The sequence below is a fragment of the Apteryx mantelli genome, chromosome 3 (genome assembly GCF_036417845.1).
Source record: "Apteryx mantelli isolate bAptMan1 chromosome 3, bAptMan1.hap1, whole genome shotgun sequence".
Taxonomy (NCBI): domain Eukaryota; kingdom Metazoa; phylum Chordata; class Aves; order Apterygiformes; family Apterygidae; genus Apteryx; species Apteryx mantelli.
The window spans coordinates 27,403,834-27,421,829 of record NC_089980.1 but is presented as its reverse complement, the minus strand read 5'-3'; the positions used below and the strand labels follow the sequence as shown (position 1 = coordinate 27,421,829).

General features: G+C 37.0%; 1 protein-coding gene across 1 annotated transcript in view; it reads left to right on the top strand.

The window, feature by feature from the left end:
- Nucleotides 1-17,996, top strand: part of NRXN1 (neurexin 1) — a 723,763-nt gene that overhangs the window by 346,792 nt on the left and 358,975 nt on the right. The window contains exons 15-17 of the mRNA XM_067292993.1: nt 9,034-9,207; nt 13,775-13,801; nt 14,752-14,871. Of these exons, the coding sequence (XP_067149094.1) occupies nt 9,034-9,207; nt 13,775-13,801; nt 14,752-14,871 (321 nt within the window). The remainder of the gene's footprint in view (nt 1-9,033; nt 9,208-13,774; nt 13,802-14,751; nt 14,872-17,996) is intronic.

The window sequence follows — 17,996 nt, the reverse complement described above, 5'->3', positions numbered from 1 at the left end:
ACCTAGTGGAATAGACAATGGCAAATCCAGCTGTTGTCTTCCTAATAGTGTTGAGAAAGTGGACTCTGTACAGAGGGAAGAATACAGGACCTAAAGCTGAGAGCTGTTCTTTGAGACATCCTGTGTAGCAAATACATGCAGGCAGGTTAACAATAATCAAGAAGATGATTAGACAATGTGGTCTAATGCAAATTCTTTCATCCTCCTTTCTCTGCAACTTGTTGCATATTGCTTCTAAATAGCTACACTGTCCATCAAGCTGTGTAGATAATTTTGACAGTGCTAAGCATTTAGAAATTGTATCCAGATTTCCAAAATTATGAGATGGAAAAAAATAATTTATTGCAGTACTTCCAGACTGCATAAAAATTTAAAAGATACTGTGGTGTTTGTGATGAACTCTGTACAGTCAACAGCATCGCAGCAGTCTTTCAGGTCACTCCATGGTGAAAGAAACTTTTTGCTTTCTTCTGCTTCTTCTCTCCTACTCTGCTCCCTCTCTCACACACATACATGTATCTATATTTGCCTACATACCTACAGCTGTTTGGCATGCAGGTTATTAACATAGTTCATTGTGGAGTTTCTTTCAAATCCATCTGGAATGCTAAGTAAAAATTACATTAAGGCTAAGACAAGAAACATGTATGCTCTTTAAACACATTAAAAAAAATTTGGATATTTATCTAAAACATATCCCATTGACAAAGTTCTGAACTTTTGAAGATACTCTTATTAGCTACTGGGAATTTTAAGTAGGTCATAGTCTCAATAGGGAAAAAAATGATAGTTTTGCTTCTGGTTGCATTTGTGGATGCTACACTGTTCGTGCCTCTCTGAGACATATTCTTTGAACCTGCTTCTAGCACCCCCCTGAGAATCATGTCTTAAACTTGTTTTCAGAATGTGTTGCCATGGGTATAGTATAGCTGTCTTAACAAATCTTGGAATTATGACTGAGCAATCCTTGTTGCAAAAGAGCCGATTCATTTAATGTCCTTCAGAGTCAAAGTGATTGTCTGGATTGAGAGGTTGATAATATAACATAAAACATTTTCCCTCTGCAAATCTACATTCAATATGAGAAGATTTTTTAACCTCTGTTGACTTCTCAGTGGCATTATGTGGAGAATCTTGCATGAGGTACTAGCTAGGGGATGAGTTTTGCAGATGCTGCTAGTCTCTGAGGTCCAACCTGCCTCTTGGAAAGAAGAATCCCTTGCTGTGTTCATTTTGAAACAAGCTCTGCTAATAGCGTATGTTGGCTATTGAAACAGAAATTGAGTAAGTGATTGTAGAAGGATATCACTAGGAAGGGAAATCTGAATACACTGTAGCATGAAAATCCCTGCTTCATTAGATTTTGTCTATTTTTCAGGTGTGTACAATGTACAAAAGTGGTGAGAACAGGAGAGAAATGAAGGACGTTTGATATGCTTGAATGCCTCACTTCTCCACCACAACCATCCCCCTCAGATACAAAGTAATTGGCATAGCATCAATTCTGTGGGAGATGGATTACCGTGCACATTTATATGGCAATTAGATTTTATTATTTACCATTTAACATGCATCACCAACTTGCCTCACAGTCCATTGGACAAGCAGACTGCTTTGGTTTTAAATCCATTTAATCTTTTTCAATGCTAGTGCCTTCCATTTATTCTTCTGAACAAAAAGTAAAGAGAAATGCAGTGACTGGGGATATGAGAATTGTTATTGGTGAGAAAAATTTGTAATGTGTTTCTTTTTTTCTTGTTTGAGAATACATATAATTTGAGAACTTGATTTATACTTTCTGGGGAAGTGGTGGATTTTAACCTGAACTATTTTAGGAGAAATTTGGGGGAATGCTTGGACTTAATGACTTACCTTTATGATTTCTACTTTTGTCTACTGAAAACGCAGCTGCTAAGGACATTTCTCCCCACCCCCAGTTTTATCGTAGCTTTACTTGCCTCTCTTTTAAATCTAATTTAACAAAGTTGTACTTGCTTGTGAAACATAAGTATGAAGGCTGTTATCCTTTGAGCAGGTTTGAACAAGGCCAAAAAATGTAATAAGAATGAAAGCTGAGATACCAGCAGAAAGCAAAGTGCAGAAGTGAAGACCACATCAGGCAAAGCTAAGGTATATAGTAGTGCATGGCATAACAATAGGATGAGAAGAATAGTTTCTAGACAGAAGCATGGTTGTGCCAAGTGTGTAAAATCTGCAATGCAGCAGTCATGAGTAGCATGATGTGATCAGGAGACTTGGAGAAAGGTAGAGCAGCAGGTCTGTCTCCAGGGTGGACTGCCATAGAAATTTGTGGCAAGAGAGTCTGCAAGGTGCTCTTTCTTGGTGTGCCCACCAATGAGTTATCTCTAGTGCTTTCTTCATCTTCACTGCCTTCTTATTTGTCAGTGTGAGTGAGGGTCCAGTGCCACAATTAAATAGTAAAAAGAATAAGCAATATCAGCCAATGAAGTAAATATCATCAAAGTTGATAAATCTCTTGGTAAATAGTTACAGTATGTCCTATATGCCAATAAGGATGACTTAAGAAAACCCACAGTGCCAACAACATGTTTTCTTTTTTAACAAATGAAGTTTTCAGGCAAGATAGGGAAGGCATTGTAGAGTTGGGCAGAAAAAAACAGTTTCTGTCTTCCTTCCCAAAAGTGTGATTTGCTAACCCATAGGAGGTTGGTGTTTTCATCTCCCTTCCTTTCTTTAAATATAGCTCTTTGCCTTGCTTGGTTAGCAGTACAGTCAGCATGCAAGAGGTATGGCAGCACCTGTCACATCATACAACAGGACAACTGAACTAGCTGCCATTTCCCTTCCTTGCTTCTTAAGTTAAAGGCAGTATAGAACTGATGGAATTTGTCCTTCCAACAGGGAAAATATTTGAAAAACCTACTTTTCTTCAAAAAATATCTCATCAAAACCAAAAGACTTCAACTACAAAACAATATGGAAGCTACATAATGGATTTTCTGAAGTGAACAAGTGGGCCTAAAACCCAAAGGCTACATGTTCATGTCTTCTCCCAAGTGCCTTGCAAGTGGTAGACAAAATTGAGTCATGCTTGGTTCTAGCACCAAACAGGCTTGTGAATGTGCAGCAAGTGCATACTCCCTACTGTAAGGGGAGATTTGAAAAGCCATATGCTGGAGCGTATGTGCTGCAGAAGCTGTGTAGAAGCATAATTCAAATCTTTGTCAACTGTCCTTAGATGTATTACTTGGGTTATGAACACAGCAGCCTTTTTGGCTTAATCAGAAAAGAACAATTATATTTCATCAACATTTTTTTAAGTATCAGAAACTGGATTTTTTGATATGGAACAAAACATAAAGCTTTTTGTCATGAATAATGAAAGTGGGAGGGAGAGACTTGAGAATTGCTACTCATCTAATATTTAGAATATGCATTTACAAAGCTTGAGATTCAAATGTTTGTCCTCCTCATTCAGAGGAGAATTGTTGAACCTGGCTGTCCAGCATTCCTCTGACTCTCCTAGTGCCCCCAGCCGTTAGCTATTTTAAAGTGGACAATGGTCCTTTCCTTGTTCTGGTCAAGAGATTCTGTTCTGAATGCAAGAAATCTTCCTAATTCAATTAGGAATTTCTGGGCAGTCATATGTTTCATGGAAACCTTTTCAAGAAGGTTTCATAGTGGTGCTGCTTGCGGCTAAGGATACAGAAGTTAATCTGCTCTGGCTGTAGAAGCAATTTCCTTTCCCTTCTGTTTTTATACCCAATCCCTTTTGCAAAGTGTTGAAACCCTGCATTTGAAAGCAAAGTACTTTACCACTCTGCTGTGCCTATTATACAAAGTAAATGTGTGTTAGAGGGAGGAGAAGGTCATTAAGGGCAAGTAGGCTCCTACGTCTCATTGAATGACAAAGGCAGCCATGTGCCTACCTGGCATTTGCATTTGTTACAATATCCCTGGATTCAAGATAGGGATGTTATCTCTGTATTGTGGTTAAGTCAGTGCATATTCCGGCTGTGTGAGGCTGATTTATTTTTACCTTTCCATTGTCTCAAATACAACGTGAGTTGGGACTGTCTGAGACTTATGTTGAGTTCCACCAGGCACGTAATTAAGCAATTATTAAGGCACTACAGAATTATTTCTATTGATCTTGTAACAGCAAATAATCTGTTTTATGAAGGACTTGAAGGAAGTGAGCATTTTTTTTTCTTTTGAGATTAGACTTTCTCTGTGGTATTTCTCAGTCTTTGCAGTCTTCATTCCTCTTTGCCTGCCTGAGGGAAGGAGTTGTTATATGCTTGATCATTTTGAAATAGTGTATTTGGAGAAAAGTGTGCCTGACACCTCGGCATCACCAGAGCCAGATGTTCCTCTGTTTTTTTTCTTGTGTCATGTAAAGGACTTGCGGAGATGCATGTTGTGCTTTCAGAATCCACCATGTAATGCCAGGGCTATCCATCTGTTTCTTGAGGAGCCACTCTAGTACAGTGCAGAAACATCCTTGTTCCTAGCCATAGCAGTGATTTGATACAATGTGTCATTAGAAACAAGAAAAAGAAACTTGTTTCTATAATGAGAGAGAAGCAATGAAGAGAAGGTCTGCAAATACAGTTGCAAACAGCAGCACAGGAAGAGATAAAGGGAGAGAATGTCCACTTTTAGAGAGAGTGATGGATATATGGGTCTTTTTATGCAGCACCATATAAAAACACTCCAGGGATGTCTTATTTATAGGTTACAAAAAAGCCAAACCACAATTCCTTCTACATTTCCTTATTTCCTGCTTTTTATTTTGTTTTCTTTTAAACATGGAACCATATTTGAATGAACAGTACTGTTGCATTTCAAGAAATAAACACCCCCCATGTAAAAAACCAACCAAACAAAACCCCCCAAACCACGGATTTTAGAGAGTGAGGTAGCCTAACTATTCAGATTAAACTACTTGTTTCCTGAGCACTTTTTATATGCTGCTGGTACCATTATAAACACGTGATTAATAATTCCCTCTCTACTAGTAATTTGAAGACAGTGGTAATCATTGAATTAAACAGTTTTTGCCCACCAGTATATATCACATAAGAATTCTTAGTTGAGGACACAAATCAGGAAAGGAGGCAAGTGTGAGCGGTGATGTGTCACCATGACAGTAATGCCAAATAATAAGTTACTTCTGCTACTTATTCAAGAAGAAGAAATAGACAACATCTTCCATTTTTATTTTACATTTCTTTGCTTTAGCGTTTACTAAGTTCTTATTTTGAAGAAATACAGAAATTTGAGATAAATAAGATACACAACAAGGGATTAACCCTGCAAGTTTTTAGAGCGTGTAACATCCCCTTAAGCTATTGGGAAGTAGGCAGTAGTAAAGTCATACTACTCTTTTAATGGAAGCGGAGAAAACTACGTTTTCTGAACCCCTACTAATATATGTTCCATATACGAGTATTTTCATTTGCAACATGTTTTGCAATTCTGTCTTGTTTGAAGTTGTGATGGATTGAGTTTTATAGGAAGCCAGTTCTCCATTGTGGTAACATGGAAATGAGGCATGATAAATGATTAACTGAAACAAAATAGCTACTCAAAATATTTTTGATGGCAGGTATGAAAAAATAACCAAGTAATTTTTTTTTTAATTTTCTGATGAGTTATACCTCCAGAGCCTATCCCTTAGTAAAGGTGTGTCTATCAGAGCGTACTTTTTTTTATTATCAGCAGCAAACTCAAACATGATATTAAATCTGGGAAAAGTTCAGCCTGTAGTCTTAAGAAGTGCTTATATATACTTTTTTAAAAGTTGAAGCCAAACTATGTTTTAGTCAGTATGGTCATTCATAAACTACACATTAGAGCTAGTGCAAAAGCAGAATTCGAGTTATTTCAAATATCAAAACAGTTCAAATTTTACTATAGAAAATGTTGATTTTGCAGAAACTATCTTCAATAGTATATGAAGATCAGTTTTAAGTAAGAACAAGCAGTCCTAAGGGACAGTAAGTAAACAATAGAGTTACAGTTTATGTACAGATTCTACTTAATATATAATACTTCTCTGCATATGATACCTAATTGAAAATATTCCAGTCAATATTTTCAGGAGCATATATTCTGAATTCAGTTTCTTATACTGCTGCAGTGACCTGGCCTTCTACTAGCTATTTACCATAACTGACAATTGATTATATTGTCTATAGCAGTCTCGATATACCTGAGGGATAGATCTTAGGAATTATCAGGGAATCAGTTTAAAATTTTGCAGTTTCTAAAGGTTTTAACCAATCAAAGAATAAAAGTGGTTCTACTGGAGAATATACATGTTGAGAGATTTAAAAAGAGATTGTACATGTGTCATAGAGACTAGAACAAAAGTAACCTTTTTAGCGAAAGTATGATTTTCATTGTATTGTTTTCTGGAGTTTGACTCTTTCAAGTCTGTTACAGTCAATTAAGAGGAATTATCTTTGTATTCTGATCCAACAATAACTGAAAGAACAGTACTTCAGGAAAACTTGAAGGGTTTTATTTTCTGCACATTCCACATGAGTAAAAGATGAAGAACCTTTATTATGAGACAAGAGTTTTTGCTTTTTTTTCCAGTACAGCTGGTCAAAAAATACAGAAATTTTTCTACTGTGAATGAATTATGCCCTATTTGTAGGAACATATGGATCACCATATATTAATTTATTATGTCTAGTATCTTGCTTAAAAGATTTATAGAATACCCCAAAGCTCTAGAGGAAAGCAATATCTATTTTTCAAATTAATTGTTTACATGGAGTGGGAGGTTTCTTAGTATATGGTGCTGTAATGGTTGCTAACATTTTTTGTTGGATGGTTTATAAGACTAATAATATGCGTGTTCCTAAGCTTTTTATCTCCACTTCACTAATTCAAATATAGTTGAGGTTTAGGACTGGTATGCAGCAACTAAAAATTGTTCACAGTCTGCTAGACATTTGTTTGTTTCAGGCCATTTCCATGCGGGCAAACTGTAAAGCGTCACACACTGCACTGAATTGCACTCCCTTGCAAACAGGGGACGAAGCCAAGAGAAGCGGCAAAGGTGTGACTGCAGTTTATGCTCCTAAGTGCCAGATTCAAATTAGCCACTTAGGGTACTGATGATAGCAAGTACATTCCGAGTCCTGCAGCGATCAGATCTCCCTGCAAAGCTCAGGAAATGCTTGGGCAGCCAGCAACATTGTGTTTGAGATGAAGCAGGCGCTGTTTGGTACATTGCATGGCCTGGGCTCCCTAGTCACCCAGAGTAGGGGACATCCTGGGAAGAAGAACGTAGTGCGTAATGTAGTATATTCAGACTGTCCACTGCAGATTCCTGCTAGCACACATCGTATGGTCAGTGAGGATCTAATGCGGAGGCAGGGCAAAAGTGGTGTCACTGGGTGATGCCTGGGAGTCTGACGCCTTCCTTCAACAGGTTCAGCGCTTCCCAGAAATGCAGGTGGTTTCTGCCTTCGTCCCCGAAGGAGCTTCCCTGCAAGCAGGCTCAGGGCATTCCCACCAAGCTTGCAAAGAGGCTGCTTTTTCTGAGTTTAAGGATAGAGTGGGGCAGTAAATTCATTCAGGATGTAGGGAACCGTGGTTTTGATCCTTTCTGTCTGTGACTAAAGGAATCTAACGCCTCTCACCTGCCAGGGGAGTGACTAATGCCTTTTAGCTAGAGCATGCTTTCCCTCTCTGCGGATGTCAGACTTTCTTCTGCAGCATGGCTTCAGCAACAGGCATGGAAAGCACTGAGTTAAGCCTATAGGCTAACACTTAAGGCACACTTCAGGGAAGTAAGTTATGGTGATTTGAAATGCCTTCAGGTAGAGGATCAGTGTTCTGTCTGCCAGAGACACCGGATGTGTGGGGAAAAAAAGCACAGCCTGAATTATTTTAAAACAGAGAGGGTCCTCTCCTCTACATTTAAGAGAAAAGTTATAGGTGCATACGTTCAAGGTAAATATCAGACCTATGAATAACTTGAAGGAAGGAAAGCACTAGCTTGCAGCCCTAAGTTGTCTGAGCTTCATCAAAGAGAGTTAGGATATATCTGTTTCCAGATGTATTTTTGACAATAAAATTCTGTTTGCTCAGTGTGCGGTTTGCCATTATAAAGGCATCTAACTCCACCTGTTCCCACAGATAACATAAGGTATTGAATTTTTTGGTGAAGAGTCAATCTTTTCACTGCTTAACAATTCTGTCCCTAATTTCCTTTTTAGGTGTATCCCTAGGCCCTTTATTTCTTGGCTTGCCTTTAAATTGATGATTCTGGGTATGCAGACAAATGATCTTAGTGCTCCGCTTCTTGCCTTTTCACCCAGTATGCCGGATCCATAATCAGGATGATCTGGGGTCAGGATCCCAGAGTACACTGTGACGTGCACCACTGCTAGATGCATGACTAGATGCAGATTCTGTCGTTGAATCCTAATCTGTGAAATAGATGCATGTTTCCTGTATAGGAGAGCTGGAGATATGGGAGCATAGGTAAAATGTTCAGGTACTAAAAGTAATAGGTTATATGAAGGTGAAGTATACATACCCATTTGAAAAAAATATAGTCCTGCTATATCTTTTTGCATCATATATGCTATTAGTATTTTCTTTCACATGTATTTTGATTTAAATAATAAGGCAGTGCCTCTGGAATATTCCAGGCAGTGTAACACAAAATTGGTATTAGAATGGAACTCCAGTGCTCAGACAATCATTTAACCAGGAGATCTGCTAGCCAACACCTACAAACCCTTCTATTTCTTCCTCATTACAAAAAGCATGTGCTTAGTCCTCTCATACAAACTTGTCTAATAGGTGGCTTTTGCAGTATCCAGAAAATCACTGAATTAAATTATCTTGGATCAAGGTAGGACCAAGGTCCTAAAACTTCTGAAAGCTTACTCGTGTCTCAGAGACCTGTTGAAGAAGGTCTCTGAGATACCTGTCATTCAGGATGTGAAGGCCTGAAGATCAAACAGGTCAAAGATTCTACAGCTCTCTTTTCTGTAGCTAATATTTATTTCTGCTTAACAGGTGATTTGTATATTGGAGGAGTGGCCAAAGAAATGTATAAATCCTTGCCAAAACTGGTGCACGCAAAGGAAGGATTTCAAGGCTGTCTTGCATCAGTTGACTTGAATGGACGGCTCCCCGATCTAATCTCAGATGCTCTCTTCTGCAATGGGCAAATAGAAAGAGGATGTGAAGGTATTAAATATGCAGATATTCTTTTATCTCATTGTGCAAATGTTGTGCTAATCCTGCTGAGTCTTGTTGATATGTACAGTCCATACAGGGAGAGTCTCTTACCTGCTTTAATTGATCTGAGCTGACCCTTCCTTATAAAAGGACTGCAAACGCATTAGTACTATGGAGATAAATATGTACCTACCCTACAGCCCACAGATTAATCTGAGAACAAGAGTGACAAGATATTTTGCATGTATTTCGTTTACTTCTGGCATATTTTAATTAATGATAGAAACAATAACAATTAGCTTCAATAGAGTCCTTTATATCTTCATAACACTTAAACATCAGCTAATGCTGAGGCATTAGCTAATTAATGCCATTTTTAAAGCAGACATTTTGAGTTTATGAATTCTAGGCAAATGTATGATACTATTTAAGATCAATCTTCCCTCCAAATCTTTTCTGTATTTTGTGTTCACCCCTGAGATTTATATTGTCACAAGACTTCCTATCTGAAATCAGTAACAGCCAAAATGTGCTTTATCTCACGTTGTATATGTCTTTATTGACTCAACTGGAATATCATGGGATGTAAATCAGGTCAGAATTAGAAGAGGTTTATTTGGTGTATTTGTAATTCAGGGGTGTCAATCTAACTACTTTTCCTATCGTAGTTTAATCCCAGATTTATTGGATAGTTTAAATCAGTTCTCTGTCCCTGTTTATATATTTTATTCACACCATTCTGAATTTTATGGCTCTGTTAAATTTTATGTTTTCCCCCTCCCTCAAGTGCCATTCTCCTCTGGACAGAAAATGTATAAATAACATTGTAGAATCCCATGTCAGAGTCTTGGTGATTTTGACATCAAGTTTGCTACATTTACAAATAGACATTAAAAAAAATCCAAGCAGAGCTGTTTTTTTCCCCTCATGTTTCACCAGATAAAACTTTCCGGCAGATAAATTTTGTCTTATACTGTGCCTACAGTAAGTTTCTGCAGATAGAATTTGCTCATTCTTTACCTAGAATTTGATTAACAGTTTAAATTCTGTTGCTGAAACATACAAATATGCAAAACCCACAACTTATTTATCCTTAGCTTTAGTGTCTATGTATTTCTATCAGGAACAGAAAACTCTGTTTAAATTGGGTGTCATCAAGTTTAGAAAATTAGATTCTGCATTCTGAATGATGTTAGCAAGTTACATGTCTACATCGTCCCTTTAGAGAGCGAATGTACACTTTAATTCCATTATGCATTTCATAGCTTCTTTTGAAATCATGTAATTTTCTAAATGAATTTTATGTAGTTCAAAGAAATATTGCCATAGGCTTAGAATTCAAGTTCACCTTGTAAACCAGTGGCACAACTCAGCTATCAGTGAATTTAATAAAGCTAACAACAATTTAATAGAGGTGCTACAAATGTCCCCTTTGGTGGAGAGTCAGCTTTTTCCAACACCAAAATCATCTAACATAAACAAAACTGATAAACCAGGTGTGCTGTCTGGCCTCATCAAAAGTCTTTCACCCACAGAAAGGCACCTTTGACAGCATGGACTGAAATATCCCCTTCAGCTCTTTTGCTTAACCCTTACTGGCTAACTTCCACCTCACTTGCAAAGGCTTGCCTACTTCAAGGCTCTCCCTGACACATTTATTGATCTGTTGTATGCAGACCATGGATCGGAGCTATAAAAAAGGCTCTGACACCCAAAGCATGATTTAAGTCACCTGCAGATTTCACTGCCTTCTAGGAATCCCTTATATGCCTCAAACTGCCCACAGTTCTGCTGCTGTGTGTGTACAGGACGGTCCCCGTCCTTTAAGAGCGGGCAGTTTCTTATCTATCTCAGGCTTAATCGTGCTGAGACGCGTGTGCTGTGCTACGTCCCCTGAGGTGTCTACTCCCAAGAGGTCAGAGCACATGCTAGCAGAAGTAATTGCAAACCCAGAAATATTAGTCACAGCCACTCTCAGTTACCGGTGGGTACATGTCTTTTGTTAATACATTGACCTGTGCTAGAGCCTTTCCCAGAGACGTGAGACCCTTGGGTCTGGTGCTCTTCCGGTTCTTTGAGGATTGAATTCCCCACCTTTCAGGTATAACCAAGCCGGAGTGAGACCTCTTTTCCTTCTTCCATCAAAGTGAAGCCATGATGTACTACTAATTATTTTCATCTGTTAGGACATGGTTCTTAAAACACTAATATTTGTCAATAACTTTACTATCATAAACGGTGCTAAAAATTCTTTATTTGGAACATTTGTTGCATACCCACACATGGCACTGGGATGGCAACTTCTAAGGTTTACATTTAGAAGTCTCAGCCACAGGCAGATATCTGTGTTCTGTATCATTCTGAGTGTCGAATGAAATTTACACTTGGCTGAATCCACCTTGTTGACAAATTTTCAATGGATAAAATAGATAGAAACTAACAGCTAAAATTATAAATATGCTAACTAGCTCTTTGAATTGTTAACAGCCAACCCCAGAACTAAACGGTAAAGGTCAGCCCTGTTTTTCCTTCGTCAAAGCCATTGTAATTTCTCCATATGCCTTAAATAAAACAGAGTTATAGAAATTATAGAATTATAGAAAATAGTTCTAATATATTAGGAATATAATACAATGTGTGCATTTACATACATATTTAATATATATACTAAACATGAACTATATAAAAAGTTTCAAAGTATTTCTTAATGTACCTGAAGATTATTGGTGGTGAGATAGGACTTACGTTTGTCATATATAGTAAGTATTGTACATGCTACCTAATAAAATGCTTTTTGTGTAATATGTGTATAGCATATAAGTCCTCACATTACATGAATAAGAGGCTAAATCCAGTCAATTAAAAAGTCTGCAGTGAAGACTGAATAAATTAGAATATTTAAATAGAATGTGAATCAAAAGGTGAGTGCTTGAGAGAATGTATGATAATATTTTACTAAATAGCTTGATTCTGTAGTATGTATAGGAAAATATGAACCTGTTATGGTAGATATTATAATGTTTACTGACATTAAATAGCCCTCCTCTGTTCTTTAAATAAAAAAAAGCATGTTTTTATTGAAACAAGTTCTTGTTCACTCTTATGCTGGTCATGATGGCAATTTTTGAAAAATGACTGGTATAGATAAGGCAAAAGTGCTGAGCATGAACTTTATAAAAGGTAATGCCTGCCGTTCTTTAACAAAATGCAATCTGTATTTTTTCCATATACATGTGTTTTAACATGCACTTTTTAATGTGCTTACAGGGTCCTTACAGTTTTTGTACTTTAAGTCCTTGTGACTTTTGCTCTACTTTTGCAAAGATGAGGAAATTTAACATTGCATAACTAAAGTGTAAATAAATGCATGAATATATAACATTTAAACACCTACAGATATTTTCACTTCATCTTGGTAAAGTTTCCGAGTAGCAGAATCTGGCGAGAAAAAATCTAAGTGTCTTGTCAGCTATGGAATTCTGTCATTATAGTTCCCAACTCAAAGAAAGAATGATGTAATGCCCAAATGTTTCAAGTGGAACTTCTGGGCTCAACACTCCTAAGAAAACAAAATCACTGTCTTCTGTGTGCCTGCTGCAATCAAATTGGTTTAATCTATCAGTCGTGGGTATTATTATTGTTACTGTTATTTCTGCAGGAGAAAATAAAACAGTCAGTAGTTTTGCCTAAACAGTGCTGCAGGTAATCCTCCACTCTTCATCACCCTAATGACCCCTAGGCCCTAGTTCAGTGGTATGCTCAAGGGTCTCAGTTAAAGCAACTAAGTAGGCATTGAACTGACTGAAATCATATTCCTTTGGATTCCCGTAAAATACTGCCAAGCCAAAAGGACAACCCACACTGAGATCTTTGAAGGAGCTGTAAATTGTCAGAAGGGTTAAGGGGATCTCGCTCTCCAGAATGATTTAGATTTTAATAATCTTTGGACTAGTTTTTCCTTGTCATCAGTGACTAGCAGTAGAAGTTTCAAATGGGTATATATGTCTTCTCCAAAATGACTTACAAGAATTTTATCATCCCGGAACCAAATTTTTCCTTGTAGTGTTTAGTGGCAGGGGGAGATCTGTGTTCATGAGCTCATAGTAATCTCTGATTCATGATTTATATTTCAATCTTCACTCACTAGTTGCAAAGAAAGGGCTAGGAAAAAGGAAGACCAGAGAGGATGATGGTGCTAATTATTCTTGAATTCAGTGTATGTGAACATGACAAGTGGCTAGTCAGGATTCAGCCATGCATTTACTTTGCTAATGCATTCATATCTATTCAAGAAAAGAAAAGAGAAAAAACTTTTAATTTTACTTCATTACATGTCATCAGCTCAATTAACTATTATATTTGTAGTATAATACTGGCAAATTACTGCTTTCTTATTTTTGGCTTGCCTGAAGATTTATGGCTATTAGCATTAATTTGTTTGCATTATATGGCATTTCTTTCTCTCTTTAACAGCAGCATGCACTTTACTCTGAATGTTTTTTCTGTGTTTGCTGCCATTTCAATATTGCTTACTAACATTTAATATATTTTGCTTTTTTTAATTTTGCTGACAAAGTTGCATTGATGAAAGCTGATTTGCAAGGTAGATAGACCTGTATGTATTAAACAAGACTGAAACCCCCAATGCACAGTTGGATTTTTACAATAAATGCTTTATACATTCCAGAATCAGTGTGTGTTATTTTGTTTCAGATTTTGTCTTTCACACCCCTAAAACAATGTGATATATGAACCTTCATTTTACCGCATAGTTTGCATAAAGGCTTTCAGTCTTGAGTATGTTTGTATAGTGGTTGCTTTAGTGCTTTGATCATACCTTTTTAAATTTCTTTATATTTCAGTAGTCTAGTTATGATTCTCTAGAAATAGAATAGCTCTGTTTTTCATGTGTATTTTGGCATGCCAGTTCATTAGTAGTCTGATTTTCTTTATTTCCCCTTAAAAAGGAACCTGCATGGGATCCCTGAAGCATGTGAATCCGTACTTGCCAACATTCCTGCAAAATAATCCCAAACTTCTCTTAATTTCAGACCCAAGTTACTTGAAGTAATATCTGGGATTAAAAGCATTCTATAATGAAGCTTCCTTTTTCATTGTTTTGATTTGCTTTCTTTTTAATTTTATTTTCCAATCTTTAGTTTCCTCTCCTGGAGCTTTGCTTTCTGTGGCATCTGGCTTTGCTGGTTGAAATGTATTTACAGGAAAAAATAATGACGATGTTCTTAGAAAATATTTAGCCAGTTAATGGTCTGAGATGCAATTAACAAATCACTCACCACAAAGTACTTGGAGTTCCTCTGTTCTTGGAATAACTCTACTTCCGGTTGTGCATTTTAATATATTTACGAGCTAAAGGAAAAAGATGCTTATAGTGTTACATGCTGCTACGTAAAACAGCAAGCTGATGTACATTTTACTTGGTAACTCTTTGCTCATTTGATTTGAGATGTTGGCAGCTAGTTTGTGTGATCCAGTGCGAAACACCTTTCTTTGGAAGACAAAGCGCAAGTCTTTTTTGTATGTTCTCATCAGGCCCCAGCACGACATGCCAAGAGGATTCGTGTGCGAACCAGGGAGTGTGCTTACAGCAGTGGGATGGATTCAGCTGCGACTGCAGTATGACCTCCTTCAGTGGACCATTATGCAACGACCGTAAGTACAGCAGAAAATGCTTATCGGAAAGCGTTAGCGCTCTAAGGCAACATTTGAAACAACTGTCTGAAGGCTTACATTATTTTAGTACTAGATACTTAAATGAACTGGCAAACTCTGTGATAATCTGTAAGGCTTATGGGAAGGACATAGCTAAAATACACAGTATAAATTTTGGACAATATGTGGTATCTAATACTGACAGAATTTGGGTTTATTGCACTTGATTGCATGTCTAATGTACTGATGGTTACCTGCTTGAAACAGGTCCCTTCTTGCATAAATGTTACCAATATTTTTTTCTAATTGAAAATCTTTTACCTTGTATTATCTTAAGCTATATTGTAATTTTGTAGCATTATATCATGAGGGCTGTAATTACTGTGAAGCAGTTGACAAGGCTCATTTTCTCCCTTTGTAGATTTCTTTAGGTGACACACTAAGCAAACCAATAACAAGCATTCCAAGTATTTTGGTTCTTTTAAATTTCATCTGAATAAAACTACATAACATATACCAACCATCTGGTCTTTCAGGAAGGGTTATTAAATGTGTCATAAATATGGGACCTGATTCACCAATGTCATAATTTAGTTTTATTCTCATCCTTATTGATCTAAATAGAATTATGCTGAAGTGAAAGTGGAATAATAATGCAAAAGTCATATAATGGTCTGTGGTAACTGATTAAATGGAAATACTGAGTTTTCTTTTAGCTCACCACTTTTGAGATAACCATACCTTATATATTTTTGTATCAATATAAAGAGGGAATTTCTTTTAGCCTTGGCATTTTTATTTCTACGGCCATTTGTATGCATTTAGCTGGATGAATATCTGGTGGTAGAAAGAGTAGATAGCTGTCTAGTCAAGCATTTTGGATTTTTGTCTTATTCTCATTCTCCAATCTACAGCAAGCTGCACCTTCTTGGATAAACTTTAAAATGTCAGAATAATTGTTATCAACTGAAGAGCTTTTGGTTCTAATTATATCTAACCAAAGACTAGAAAATAAATTGTATGTAAAAGCTACAACAATTATTCTCAAGGAAGTTCCACTTTTCTACTCTTGAACATGTTAGAAAAACCATCAAAAGGACTCATCTCAGTCTTTTTCCCTGCAGTTGCTGGCACGGTAGAAATAAGCTGTGATATCAAAAAACTTTAGAAAATGTGAGCTAGGTTTGGGTTCACTTTATGCATATGAGTTTGCGCTTCCCAACAATATATGTGATTGGTCATACTGCTAAGCATATATTCTTAAAGATTTCAGTCCACTGTCTACTCCAGGAGAAAATGTTTTGTTTCTTTGTTACTTTTTATGTGATTATTTCTGTTCTTTTGGGATCTCTGAGTAAATCCAAGTTTTTCTGAAAGTAACTAAAAACTATGAAAAATAAATATATAGCCCACATCTTGCAAAAGAAAAACTCTGTTTATAAACTCATTTTAGGAGTAACTGGTGTATGGACCTGGCATATTCTGTGAATTATTTCTTCAAGTGCCAGCTATTTTATAAATTAAACAAACTCATAAACTTGTATTTACCAGTCTGTGAAAGCTTATTTGTACAGTAGCATTGTGGATTACATTGTACACAATCAGAAAACACTCCATGTACCCATTTCTGATGATAGTAAAGGAGTATCTTTAGCACATGGCCACCAAAAATGCTTACTTTTTGCCCAGATAAGTCAAATTTTTTCTGTTCTTCTATCACAAACATGAAATGTAAATTTATCCTAGATATGAGTGTTTCCTGATAAAATGCAGAGCCTGGTAAATATAATGCATTTGGCTAATGTGTATCTTGGCTCCTCAGATTAGTTCAGATTTCGAAGATCTGCAGTGCAAATTTATTGAGAGACATTTTTCATAAGAGCGTATGTGAGGGAAATAAAGAAAAATGATGTAGTAATCTCAATATCATCTAGATATGCCTAAACTTCTCGCTGCTTTGTTTGGAAAGAACATAATGAAAAGAGAAACGATGAAGTGTTACTACAATTTTTAGTAACTTGCATAGGTTACAAAACACAAGGAAAACTTTTGCAACACTTAAGTAAGCTAAATTCCTTTCATATCAAAAAAGGTTGTCTCAGTGACAGTTTTGGAATAGCACCTTCTTGTTGCTGGAAAACACAGTGCACTTCAGAAGAATTTTAAGTGTATTTCTCAGCTGTGTATGTTAGCGTGTTTCCATTGCGGATCATGGAGCTATGCTGATTTACAGGAGCTGAAATCGAATCCAGTATTGCTACACAGACAACCCCTTGACTTGTTTTCCGTGTGAATGTACCTATTTCATATTTTCAAGCTTAAGTAAAATGGAGTATTCATGACACCAAAATCTCACAGCTGGATTTTAGAGTAGCAAAAATCTGAGAATGTTAAATAAAAAGGTTACCAAAAAAAAAGACCATTTAAAAGTAAGTGTCAGTGATGGTAAGAGAAACAATTAAAATACACCTCGCTTACAGAGAATGGCATACCTCTCCATGAATTATTTTGCCCCTCCAACTGCTGGTTAACATATTCTAGCACAGATTTCACATAATCACAGAATGGTTGAGGTTGGAAGGGACCTTTGGAGATCATTTAGTCCAGCCCTCCCGATCAAAGCAGGATCAGCAAGAGCAGGTTGCTTAGGACATTGTCCAGGTAGTTTTTGAATTTGTCCAAGCATGGAGACTCCACAACCTCTCTGGACAACCTGCTCCACTGCTTGACCACCATCACTGTAAAAAAAAGTTTTCTCTTATGTTTAAATGGAATTTCTTATATTTCAGTTCGTGTCCATTGCTTCTTATCCATTCACTGGATACCACTGAGCAGAGTCTGGCTTCATCTTCTTTACTCTCTCTCATTGGATATTTTTACACATTGATAAGTTCCCCCTGGAGCCTTCTCTTCTCTAGGCTAAACAGTCCCAGCTCTCTCAGCCTTTCCTTGAATAGCAGATGCTCCAATCCCTTAATCGTCTTTGTGGCCCTTCGCCAGACTCAGTCCAGTAAATGCATATCTCTCTCGTACTGGGGAGTCCAGCACTGGACACAGCACTCCAGGTGTGGCTTCAGCAGTGCTGAGTAGAGGGGAAGGATCACCTCCCTCCACCTGCTGGCCAT